The 11,365-nt window shown below is 50.4% G+C and overlaps 1 protein-coding gene across 2 annotated transcripts; it reads right to left on the reverse strand.

Annotated features, from left to right (window-relative positions):
* Window positions 1-202: 202 nt before the first annotated feature.
* Window positions 203-11,363, reverse strand: LOC135510710 (ubiquitin-conjugating enzyme E2 R1-like). 2 transcript variants are annotated; one of them, XM_064931863.1, is made up of 5 exons: window positions 10,189-11,363; window positions 9,766-9,852; window positions 9,479-9,576; window positions 4,243-4,371; window positions 203-2,819 (listed from the first exon to the last, which is right to left on the reverse strand). In XM_064931863.1, the coding sequence occupies exons 1-5, from the start codon at window positions 10,372-10,374 to the stop codon at window positions 2,606-2,608; spliced, it is 714 nt and encodes a 237-aa protein (XP_064787935.1). In that variant the 5' UTR covers window positions 10,375-11,363; the 3' UTR covers window positions 203-2,605. The 2 variants fall into 2 exon arrangements, with proteins under 2 accessions (XP_064787935.1, XP_064787925.1); XM_064931853.1 differs by having other exon boundaries at window positions 9,464-9,576.
* Between the last annotated feature and the right edge of the window lie 2 nt (window positions 11,364-11,365).

Below are 11,365 nucleotides of genomic sequence, written 5' to 3' on the forward strand. Positions count from 1 at the left end.
ATTAAACAGTAGGCCTATTCAAAAAGTAGTAGCTGAACTTCAATCTGTGGTTGACGCACAATAGAAAGTACACACTATTGTTACACTATAATTAGTCTCGGTTAACGCAGAATTAAAATCTTGTGTAATTTGGTCAACAGGAGATTTGTACTGTTGTGATGCATGCTGTATATTTCACATGGGGGTAGAAGGGACAAAAAACTTGTTTCCAATAAAGAGCTTTATTTTTCCAGTTTTAAAGTGGCCAAAAACAACAAAAAATGAAAAAGTGATGGTCCATATAGCCAAAGATGCAGATCAGTAAAGGTACATGTCACTGTAAACTACATGACCAAAAGTATGTGGACACCTGCTCGTCGAACATCTCATTCCAAAATCATGGGCATTAATATGGAGTTGGTCCCCCCTTTGATGCTAAAACAGCCTCCACTCTTCCGGGAAGGTGTTCCACTGGATGTTCCATCATTGGGCGTTCCCCAAACTGTTGCCACAAAGTTGGAAGCACAGAATCGTCTAGAATGTCATTGTATGATGTAGCGCTAAGATTTCCCTTCACTGGAACTAAGGGTCCTCGCCCGAACCATGAAACTTAGCCCGAGACCACTATTCCTCATCCACCAAACTTTACAGTTGGCACTATGCATTCGGGCAGGTAGCGTTCTCCTGGCATCTGCAAACCAGAATCGTCCGTCGGATTGCCAGATGGTGAAGCGTGATTCATCACTCCAGAGAACACGTTTTCACTGCTCCAGAGTCCAATGGCGGCGAGCTTCACACCACTCCAGCCGAAGCTAGGCTTTGCGCATAATCTTAGGCTTGTGTGTGGCTGCTCGGCCATGAAAACCCATTTCATGAAGCTCCCAACGAAGAGTTCTTGTACTGACGTTGCTTCCAGAGGCAGTTTGGAACTCGGTAGTGAGTGTTGTAACCGAGGACAGGTGATTGTTATGCGCTTCAGCACTCGGCTGTCCCGTTCTGTGAGCTTGTGTGGACTACGACTTCGCGGCTGAGCCGTTGTTGCTCCTAGACAGTTCCAGTTCACAATAACAGCACTTACAATTGCCCAGGGCAGCTCTAGCAGGGCAGAAATGTGACAAATTGACTTGTTGGAAAGGTGGCATCCTATGACGGTGCCATGTTGAAAGTTGCTGAGCTCTTCAGTAAGGCCATTCTACTGCCAGTGTTTTGTCTATGAAAATTGCATGGCTATGTGCTCGATTTCATACACCTGTCAGCAACGGGCGTGGCTGAAATAGCCAAATCCACTAAATTTGAAGGACTTGTCCACATACTTTTGTATATATAGTATATCTCTGATGCCCACCAGGAAAGAGACCACTGTATCTTAAATTCTCAATTTTTTTCTCATTCTTAAATATCCTGAGAGTTAAAGTTAAATTAAGCCAAATTAGAATAAATGCAACATCCAATATTGCTGATTAACACACGCAAACACATCTCTACTTGGAGATTCATGACATCACCCTCCACACACAAAAGTCAAAACAAAAGTGGCAGCCATTTTCTTTCCCCAATTCCCGAGGCTTGCTGACTGATATTGCCACAACATATTTTCAACAGAGATACACAATCTTCCTACAGAAAACCACAAAGATCGACTCTATGACCCAAGGACATTTTAAATCATTCTCTAACAAAGACTACTGGCATAATTCTCAATGAAAGGAGAATAAAAACAGGAAACAGCAAATCATTACGCTAAACCCATAAAGCACTTTTCCCCCTTGTCCATACAGTTGCTGGGCTACACCAAAGACTTGTCTCCGGCTCCATCATCCTTTGTAGAGGAGAACCTTGAGGAGAAAGGTATGGGTCTCAGAGAATTCTGTCCAGATGCAGGAGAACCACGACAACATTACATTGAGTGCTTTAGAATCACTCACTCAAACAGAAAAACACCTCAGACAGTTACGGCTAGGCCAGCAAAATGTTGTTGAAACGCTGCTAAAACATTCAAACTGGGTTTGGCCCACAGCTCAAGTGCATCCTGGGTTCCACCAGACAGTCATTAGTGTGTCCATGATCACAAAAGTATTTTTTTCTAAATTCAATCAAACCAGTATTCCGGCATGTATGATTGTGTACAAGATGTCTGACATGCAGAAACACCATGTTGACAGTCAGTTTTCCCCTCGCACAGAAATGTAAGGGAGGAGTGAAGCCAGACAGAACCTCGTCTTGGAGATACATAAGTTCTGCTGTAAGTTCAGTGGCGTGTCGCTCACACAGACACAATGACAGGTGAAGTCTTCAGTCACCTGTTCAGGCAAAACACTTTCTGACTATAGGTGTGAGTGGACTAGGAGGCGGCCAACTCATGTGCCTGATTTACCAAGTGGTTCCACCTGGTTTTTCCAGATAGTCAAACAGGGTCATAAGGTAGCATGTCGAGTTTAGTTTCATCGATACTTCCTGCAAATAACAGGTGCAGACTTTGCACAGATGACAGTGTGCTTGGATTCTGAGGATAGAAAAAGTGAGAGGTTTAAAATATGTGAAGTAGTCCTTCCTGAAAAGTCTCTCCTACGGGAGGGGAGTTCAGGGAACGCACGCGTCAGCAATCCAGGTTCCCAGGTAGGACGTGTCACGACTCCTCCGTCCCAGAGTCGTCTTCATCATAGCAGCAGTCGTCCTCGTCTTCGTCCTCCAGATCCTCGTCGTCATAGTAATCGTCGTAGAAGAGGTCGGAGCCCTCGTCGGGGGGCGGGGCGCGTGTGCGGACACAGTATTCGGCCAGTGTTGTGGGGACCTTCACCCCGTCGCGCTCCGCTTCAGCCTTAGTGGCCAATACCTGCTTCCTGAGACACACACAGAGATAGAGGGGCTGAATAAGTGTGTGTGCTGTACTCTCTGTCCTTGTGCATGTGTTTACCGACCTGATTAACTCGCTGTACTCTCTGTCCTTGTGCATATGTTTATCGACCTGATTATCTCGCTGTACTCTCTGTCCTTGTGCATATGTTTACCGACCTGATTATCTCGCTGTACTCTCTGTCCTTGTGCATATGTTTACCGACCTGATTAACTCGCTGTACTCTGTCCTTGTGCATATGTTTACCGACCTGATTAACTCGCTGTACTCTCTGTCCTTGTGCATATGTTTACCGACCTGATTATCCTGTACTCTATATGTTTACCGACCTGATTATCTCGCTGTACTCTCTGTCCTTGTGCATATGTTTACCGACCTGATTATCTCGCTGTACTCTCTGTCCTTGTGCATATGTTTACCGACCTGATTATCTCGCTGTACTCTGTCCTTGTGCATATGTTTACCGACCTGATTATCTCGCTGTACTCTCTGTCCTTGTGCATATGTTTACCGACCTGATTAACTCGCTGTACTCTCTGTCCTTGTGCATATGTTTACCGACCTGATTAACTCGCTGTACTCTCTGTCCTTGTGCATATGTTTACTCTGCTCTGTACTCTCTGTCCTTGTGCATATGTTTACCGACCTGATTAACTCGCTGTACTCTCTGTCCTTGTATATGTTTACTGATTAACTCGCTGTACTCTCTGTCCTTGTGCATATGTTTACCGACCTGATTATCTCGCTGTACTCTCTGTCCTTGTGCATATGTTTACCGACCTGATTATCTCGCTGTACTCTCTGTCCTTGTGCATATGTTTACCGCTGATTATCTCGCTGTACTCTGTCCTTGTGCATATGTTTACCGACCTGATTATCTCGCTGTACTCTCTGTCCTTGTGCATATGTTTACCGACCTGATTATCTCGCTGTACTCTCTGTCCTTGTGCATATGTTTACCGACCTGATTATCTCGCTGTACTCTCTGTCCTTGTGCATATGTTTATGTTTATCTCGCTGTACTCTCTGTCCTTGTGCATATGTTTATGATTATCTCGCTGTACTCTGTCCTGTCATATGTTTACTTGTGTCATATGTTTACCGACCTCTCTGTCCTTGTGCATATGTTTACCGACCTGCTGTACTCTCTGTCCTTGTGCATATGTTTACCGACCTTATCTCGCTGTACTCTCTGTCCTTGTGCATATGTTTACCGACCTGATTATCTCGCTGTACTCTCTGTCCTTGTACTGTTTACCGACTGATTATCTCGTCCTCTGTCCTTGTGCATTTGTTTATCTCACTCTGTCCTTGTGCACCTGATTATCTCGTTGTACTGTGTCCTTGTACACATGTTTACCGACCTGATTATCTCTGCGTACTCTGTCCTTGTGCATATGTTTACCGACCTGATTATCTCGCTGTACTCTCTGTCCTTGCTGTCCCTCCACTTGCGGTACATGACGGAGGCGTCCACGTTGGCCGGGGAGGAGGTGTTGGGCTCGTTCAGCAGAGAGATCACACTCAGAAGGATGGTCCTACAGAATACACAAACCGGGTTGGGTTTCAGAAAGTAGCACAAGGCTTTGTCTATCAGAGTTAGCTGGTTGGCTCATAGATCCTGCTTTGTGGGATGCAGACTAGGATATTTCTGCAAAGTAAGACTTCTGAAATGTGTCAACCTGTCGATATAAACCTAAAACGGTGCTGATGAAAATAAGACCTACAAATTACCTTGACTAACCCCCCGCACATTGACTCGGTACCGGTACCCCCTGTATATAGCCTCATCATTGTCATTTTGTGTTACTAAATAAACTAAAGTCAAAAATAATTTGTAAAGTAAATATTTTCTTAAAACTGCATTGTTGGTTAATGGCCAGTAAGTAAGCATTTCACGGTAAGGTCTACACCGGCCCATGTGTCAAATGGAATATGGATTTGATTTACTACTTCTAATTTAAGAACTCACGTAAATAAATGTTTGTCAACTTGACTTATAGTAAACTCGTAACTGGATAAACCACAGTGTAACAGGAGTGCTTGTCCTCTGATAGGCTAGGTGGACGTTTCACCACACTGCTTATAACAAATTACATTTCTCTGATCTGCATAGGTTCTACAGGTTGACTTGGGGTTTGGCTAGTATGATTTCTATTCACTTCCAGGAAGTCATGGAGAGGTTCAACATGTCATGTTAGCTGGGTATGCGTGACACAGCACAAAAGGAGAGAGAGCAAGAAGGGGGAGAGAGAGAGCAAGAAGGGAGAGCGAGCGAGAAGGGGAGGAGAAAGAGAGAGAGACGAGAGAGAGAGACGGGAAGACGAGAGAGACGGGGAGACGAGAGAGAGAGAGACTGGGAGACGAGAGAGAGACGGGAAGACGAGAGATGGGGAGACGAGAGAGAGACGAGAGGGAGAGAGACGAGAGAGAGAGAGAGGAGAGAGAGAGAGACGGGGAGACGAGAGGGAGAGAGACGGGGAGACGAGAGAGAGAGAGAGACGGGGAGACGAGAGAGAGAGACGGGGAGACGAGAGAGAGAGACGGGAGAGACGGGGAGAGAGAGAGACGGGGAGACGAGAGAGAGAGACTGGGAGACGAGAGAGAGAGACTGGGAGACGAGAGAGAGAGAGACTGGGAGACGAGAGAGAGAGAGACTGGGAGACGAGAGAGAGAGAGACTGGGAGACTGGGAGACTGGGAGACGAGAGAGAGAGACTGGGAGACGAGAGAGAGAGAGACTGGGAGACAAGAGAGCGGAGACGAAGGGAGACGAGAGAGACGGGGAGACGAGAGACGAGAGAGAGACGGGGAGACGAGAGAGAGAGAGACGGGGAGACGAGAGAGAGACGGGGAGACGAGAGAGCGAGAGACGGGGAGACGAGAGAGCGAGAGAGACGGGGAGACGAGAGAGACGGGGGAGACGAGAGCGAGAGACGGGGAGACGAGAGAGCGGGGAGACGGGGAGACGAGAGCGAGAGACGGGGAGACGAGAGAGCGAGAGAGACGGGAGACGGGGAGACGAGATGAGAGAGACGAGAGGAGACGGGGAGACGAGAGAGAGACGGGAGACGAGAGAGAGACGAGAGACGAGAGAGAGACGGGGAGACGAGAGAGAGACGGGGAGACGAGAGAGAGACGGGGAGACGAGAGAGAGACGGGGAGACGAGAGAGAGACGGGGAGAAGAGAGAGACGGGGAGACGAGAGAGAGACGGGAGACGAGAGAGAGAGACGGGGAGAAGAGAGAGAGAGACGGGAGACGAGAGAGAGAGAGACGGGGAGACGAGAGAGAGACGGGGAGACGAGAGAGAGACGGGAGAGGCGAGAGAGAGGGGAGACGGGGAGACGAGAGAGAGAGACGGGGAGACGAGAGAGAGACGGGGGAGACGAGAGAGACGGGGAGACGAGAGAGAGACGGGAGACGAGAGAGAGACGGGGAGACGAGAGAGAGAGAGGGAGACGAGGAGAGACGGGGAGACGAGAGAGAGACGGGGAGACGAGAGAGACGGGGAGACGAGAGAGAGACGGGAGACGAGAGAGAGAGACGGGGAGACGAGAGAGAGAGAGAGAGACGGGGAGACGAGAGAGAGACGACGGGGAGACGAGAGAGAGAGACGGGGAGACGAGAGAGAGAGAGACGAGAGACGGGGAGACGAGAGAGAGAGAGACGGGGAGACGAGAGAGAGAAGAGACGAGAGAGAGAGAGAGAGGGGAGACGAGAGAGAGAGAGACGGGGAGACGAGAGAGAGACGGGGAGACGAGAGAGAGACGGGGGAGACGAGAGAGAGACGAGGAGAGAGAGAGAGACGGGGAGACGAGAGAGACGGGAGACGAGAGACGAGAGAGAGACGGGGAGACGAGAGAGAGACGGGGAGACGAGAGAGAGACGGGGAGAGAGAGAGAGAGACGGGGAGACGAGAGAGAGAGACGGGAGACGAGAGAGAGAGAGAGAGACGGGGAGACGAGGAGAGAGAGAGAGACGGGGAGACGAGAGAGACGAGACGAGGGGAGAGAGAGAGAGACGGGGAGACGAGAGAGACGAGACGAGAGAGAGAGAGACGGGGAGACGAGAGAGAGAGGGGGAGGGAGACGAGAGAGAAGGGGAGACGAGAGAGAGAGAGAGACGGGGAGACGAGAGAGAGAGACGGGGAGACGAGAGAGAGACGGGGAGACGAGAGAGAGACGAGACGAGAGAGAGACGGGGAGACGAGAGAGAGACGAGACGAGAGGAGACGGGGAGACGAGAGAGAGACGGGGAGACGAGAGAGAGACGGGGAGACGAGAGAGACGGGGAGACGAGAGAGAGACGGGAGACGAGAGAGAGACGGGGAGACGAGAGAGGGGAGACGAGGGAGACGGGGAGAGAGAGAGAGACGGGGAGACGAGAGAGAGAGAGACGGGGAGACGAGACGAGAGAGACGGGGAGACGAGAGAGAGAGAGACGGGGAGACGAGAGAGAGACGGGGAGACGAGAGAGACGGGGACGGAGAGAGAGACGAGAGAGACGAGAGAGAGAGACGGGGAGAGACGAGAGAGAGAGACGGGGAGACGAGAGAGAGAGACGGGGAGAGAGAGAGAGAGAGACGGGGAGACGAGAGAGAGAGAGACGGGGAGACGAGAGAGAGAGAGACGGGGAGACGAGAGAGAGGGGAGACGGGAGACGAGAGACGGGGAGAGAGACGGGGGAGACGGGGAGAGAGAGAGGGAGACGAGACGAGGAGACGGAGAGAGAGACGGGGAGACAGAGAGAGAGAGAGACGGGGAGACGAGAGAGAGAGAGAGAGAGACGGGAGACGAGAGAGAGAGGGGAGACACGAGAGAGAGAGACGGGGAGACGAGAGAGAGACGAGAGAGAGAGACGGGGAGACGAGAGAGAGACGGGGAGACGAGAGAGAGACGGGGAGACGAGAGAGAGAGAGAGAGGGAGACGAGAGAGAGAGAGACGGGGGAGACGAGAGAGAGAGACGGGGAGACGAGAGAGAGACGGGGAGACGAGAGAGAGAGACGGGGAGACGAGAGAGAGAGAGACGGGGAGACGAGAGAGAGAGACGGGGAGACGGGGAGAGAGAGAGAGAGAGACGGGAGACGGGAGAGAGAGAGACGGGAGACGAGAGAGAGAGACGGGGAGACGAGAGAGAGACGGGGAGACGAGAGAGAGAGACGGGGAGACGAGAGAGAGAGACGGGGAGACGAGAGAGAGAGAGACGGGGAGACGAGAGAGAGAGAGAGACGGGGAGACGAGAGAGAGAGACGGGGAGACGAGAGAGAGAGACGGGGAGACGAGAGAGAGAGACGGGAGAGACGGGAGACGAGAGAGACGAGACGGGGAGACGAGAGAGAGAGGGGGAGACGAGAGAGAGAGGGGGAGACGAGAGAGAGAGACGGGGAGACAGAGAGAGAGACGGGGAGACGAGAGAGAGACGGGAGACGGGGAGACGAGAGAGAGAGAGAGACGGGGAGACGAGAGAGAGACGGGGAGACGAGAGAGAGAGAGACGGGGAGACGAGAGAGAGAGAGACGAGGAGACGAGAGAGACGGGGAGACGAGAGAGAGAGACGGGGAGACGAGAGAGAGACGAGAGAGAGGGAGACGGGAGGAGACGAGAGAGAGAGACGGGGAGACAGAGAGAGAGACGGGGAGACGAGAGAGAGAGAGAGACGGGGAGACAGAGCGAGAGACGGGGAGACAGAGAGACGGGGAGACGAGAGAGACGAGAGAGAGAGGGAGACGGGGAGACGAGAGAGAGAGACGGGGAGACGAGAGAGAGACGGGGAGACGAGAGAGAGAGAGAGACGGGGAGACGAGAGAGAGACGGGGAGACGAGAGAGAGAGACGGGGAGACGAGAGAGAGAGAGACGAGAGAGAGACGAGAGAGAGAGACGGGGAGACGAGAGAGAGAGACGGGGAGACAGAGAGAGAGAGACGGGGAGACAGAGAGAGAGAGACGGGGAGACGAGAGAGAGAGAGAGGGGGAGACGAGAGAGAGAGACGGGGAGACGAGAGAGAGACGGGGAGACGAGAGAGAGAGACGGGGAGACGAGAGAGAGAGACGGGGAGACGAGAGAGAGAGACGGGGAGACGAGAGAGAGAGACGGGGAGACGAGAGAGAGAGACGGGGAGACGAGAGAGAGAGACGGGGAGACGAGAGAGAGAGACGGGGAGACGAGAGAGAGAGACGGGGAGACGAGAGAGAGAGACGAGAGAAAGAGACGGGGAGACGAGAGAGAGAGACGGGGAGACGAGAGCGAGAGAGAGAGACGAGAGAGAGAGACGGGGAGACGAGAGAGAGAGACGGGGAGACGAGAGAGAGAGACGGGGAGACGAGAGAGAGAGACGGGGAGACAGAGAGAGACGGGGAGACGAGAGAGAGAGAGACGGGGAGACGAGAGAGAGAGACGGGGAGACAGAGAGAGACGGGGAGACAGAGAGAGAGACGGGGAGACGAGAGAGAGACGGGAGAGAGAGAGAGACGGGGAGACGAGAGAGAGAGACGGGGAGACGAGAGAGAGAGACGGGGAGACGAGAGAGAGAGACGGGGAGACGAGAGAGAGAGACGGGGAGACGAGAGAGAGAGACGGGGAGACGAGAGAGAGAGACGGGGAGACGAGAGAGAGAGACGAGAGAACATACTGAGAGGGCGTGTACCTGACGTTCTGGGTAGGGTTCCACCTCTCAGAGGGCAGCTCCCCACTCTGAGGGTCATCAACTGGAGGGTGCAGAATGGATATACATACGTCCCCATTCTAACACAAGGGAGAAGCTAAAATTAACATACACAAACACTGTACGTATGTCCACAAATGACAGGTGTGACTAGGATTAAGCCACCGATAGAGAGCAATACATATTCAGATTAGGACCATGACATTTGTTTGAAAATGAATTACCTTAAGTTTGACTATTTTTCTAGAATTGGGTCAGTGATCCCTTACCTCATAGATGTTGGGGTGCCACATCTTGGTGAGGAAACGGAAGGCAGGTGGCGAGTAGGGGTAGTCAACCGGGAACTTGATACGAGCCTGTGGGACACACGGAGAGAAAGTCATATATCAACATATGTCAGCAATATGTCCTAACATGCGTCTGTGGGACCTAACCCGATTCAATGGTAAACCTGATGTTGCAACCCGGTGTTGAGTAGAACATATCCGAGAACAACAACAGCCTGACCCAGAAATATGTGTGACAGTGTCACTGTAGGCTGGAAGTACAGCAATAGAAAACAGATGCGATGTTAAGTTTTACGGGCCTACTACTAACGGAATCCAACCATGTAGTTGACCATAGCGCATGTTGGCTAACTAGCTAACAAAACAAGCTAGGATTAGTGTATCAAGACAGTACCTCGGCCTTACCTTGAAATAGCCCCCTTCATAGTGAGTGTTAGGAGGTCCAAAAATTGCCACTTCCCAATTGTAGAGATCTGCTTCATCGACCAATGTTATTTTGAAGCCTTCGACTGGCTCCTCTTGAAGGCTCTTCATTTCTAGCATTAATGCTTTTTGTGAGCTTGCTACGTGAACAGGACCATGTTGCGCCATGGCAAGATAGCCAACTAGTTAATATTGCTAACGTTAAGCGGGGAACGTCGTCGTTTACAACACAGCTAGCAACCTAGCGAGCCAGCTGATCCAGCAAAACTAAAAACGTTTTCTTTGTTGCGATTTCCTCGATGCGCACAATGGCTAGTTAGTTAATCTCTCTTTTGATTCAAGTAGATGGATTTGTTTTGAAATCGCGCAATATCTGTTATCTAGCTAGTTATCAGTATCAAATAACTCAAAAAAACTCATACTAAAAAAATGTGTTGGTATTTTAGTAACTAACTAGGCTCACCGACCTAGCTAAGCCGTGAAGCAAGCTAGTTAGCACAAGCTGTTAGCTATTGGTCCAGTGACAATGAATATATATTTTTTAAATGTTACTTTGAAACTGATAGTTATACAACAAATCGTTATGGACCAGCTATCGACGATACAAACATAAATAAATAAAAATCCCCAACGACGTGTTCCTGCTGGCTATAAATGAGGAGAGTTGAAAGCAGTCTCCTCTCCTCTCAAAACAGTCAATAAGATTGTAGTACCCTCTGGGAAATGTAGTTCCGATGTAACCATTAGCATAAAATTCTCATGTCAGCGGTGCAAAAAGTATCCATTGTCATCACCATGTTTATTGTAAAACAATTTCAATGAATTGAGAATAGAATGTTTTTTATTACTTGTTTTTGTTCGGGTGGGTTTTAAGAACTACACAAGACATTTCTGGAATACAGCCAATAGTGTGACACGTACAACATCACGGACCTTGTTTTGCCTTTTCGATGCCAATTTATGTGGAAACTAAAACATGCCTAGACGACATACCTATAGATGGGGTATAGTGGTCAGATTTCATTAATCATGATAAAATACTTGGGAAAGGCACATTGACGTTCTATGCCACCATTCTCTCAAATTATCAATTAGATTATAATATGACGTTTACAAACTGCGCCGGGGCTCAATGCAAGTCCCAGCGGTTGGCTTTAAA

This window comes from Oncorhynchus masou, chromosome 3, assembly GCF_036934945.1.
Source record: "Oncorhynchus masou masou isolate Uvic2021 chromosome 3, UVic_Omas_1.1, whole genome shotgun sequence".
NCBI lineage: Eukaryota > Metazoa > Chordata > Actinopteri > Salmoniformes > Salmonidae > Oncorhynchus > Oncorhynchus masou.

Excerpts from the sequence above, each read along its gene's own strand:
- LOC135510710 (XM_064931853.1), bottom strand. The coding sequence starts at position 10,374 with ATGGCGCAACATGGTCCTGTTCACGTAGCAAGCTCACAAAAAGCATTA. Across the intron at positions 9,577-9,765 it reads GGCACCCCAACATCTATGAG|AATGGGGACGTATGTATATC; the intron begins GTAAGGGATCAC and ends CCCTTGTGTTAG. Across the intron at positions 2,820-4,242 it reads GAGTACAGCGAGATAATCAG|GAAGCAGGTATTGGCCACTA; the intron begins GTCGGTAAACAT and ends TGTGTGTCTCAG.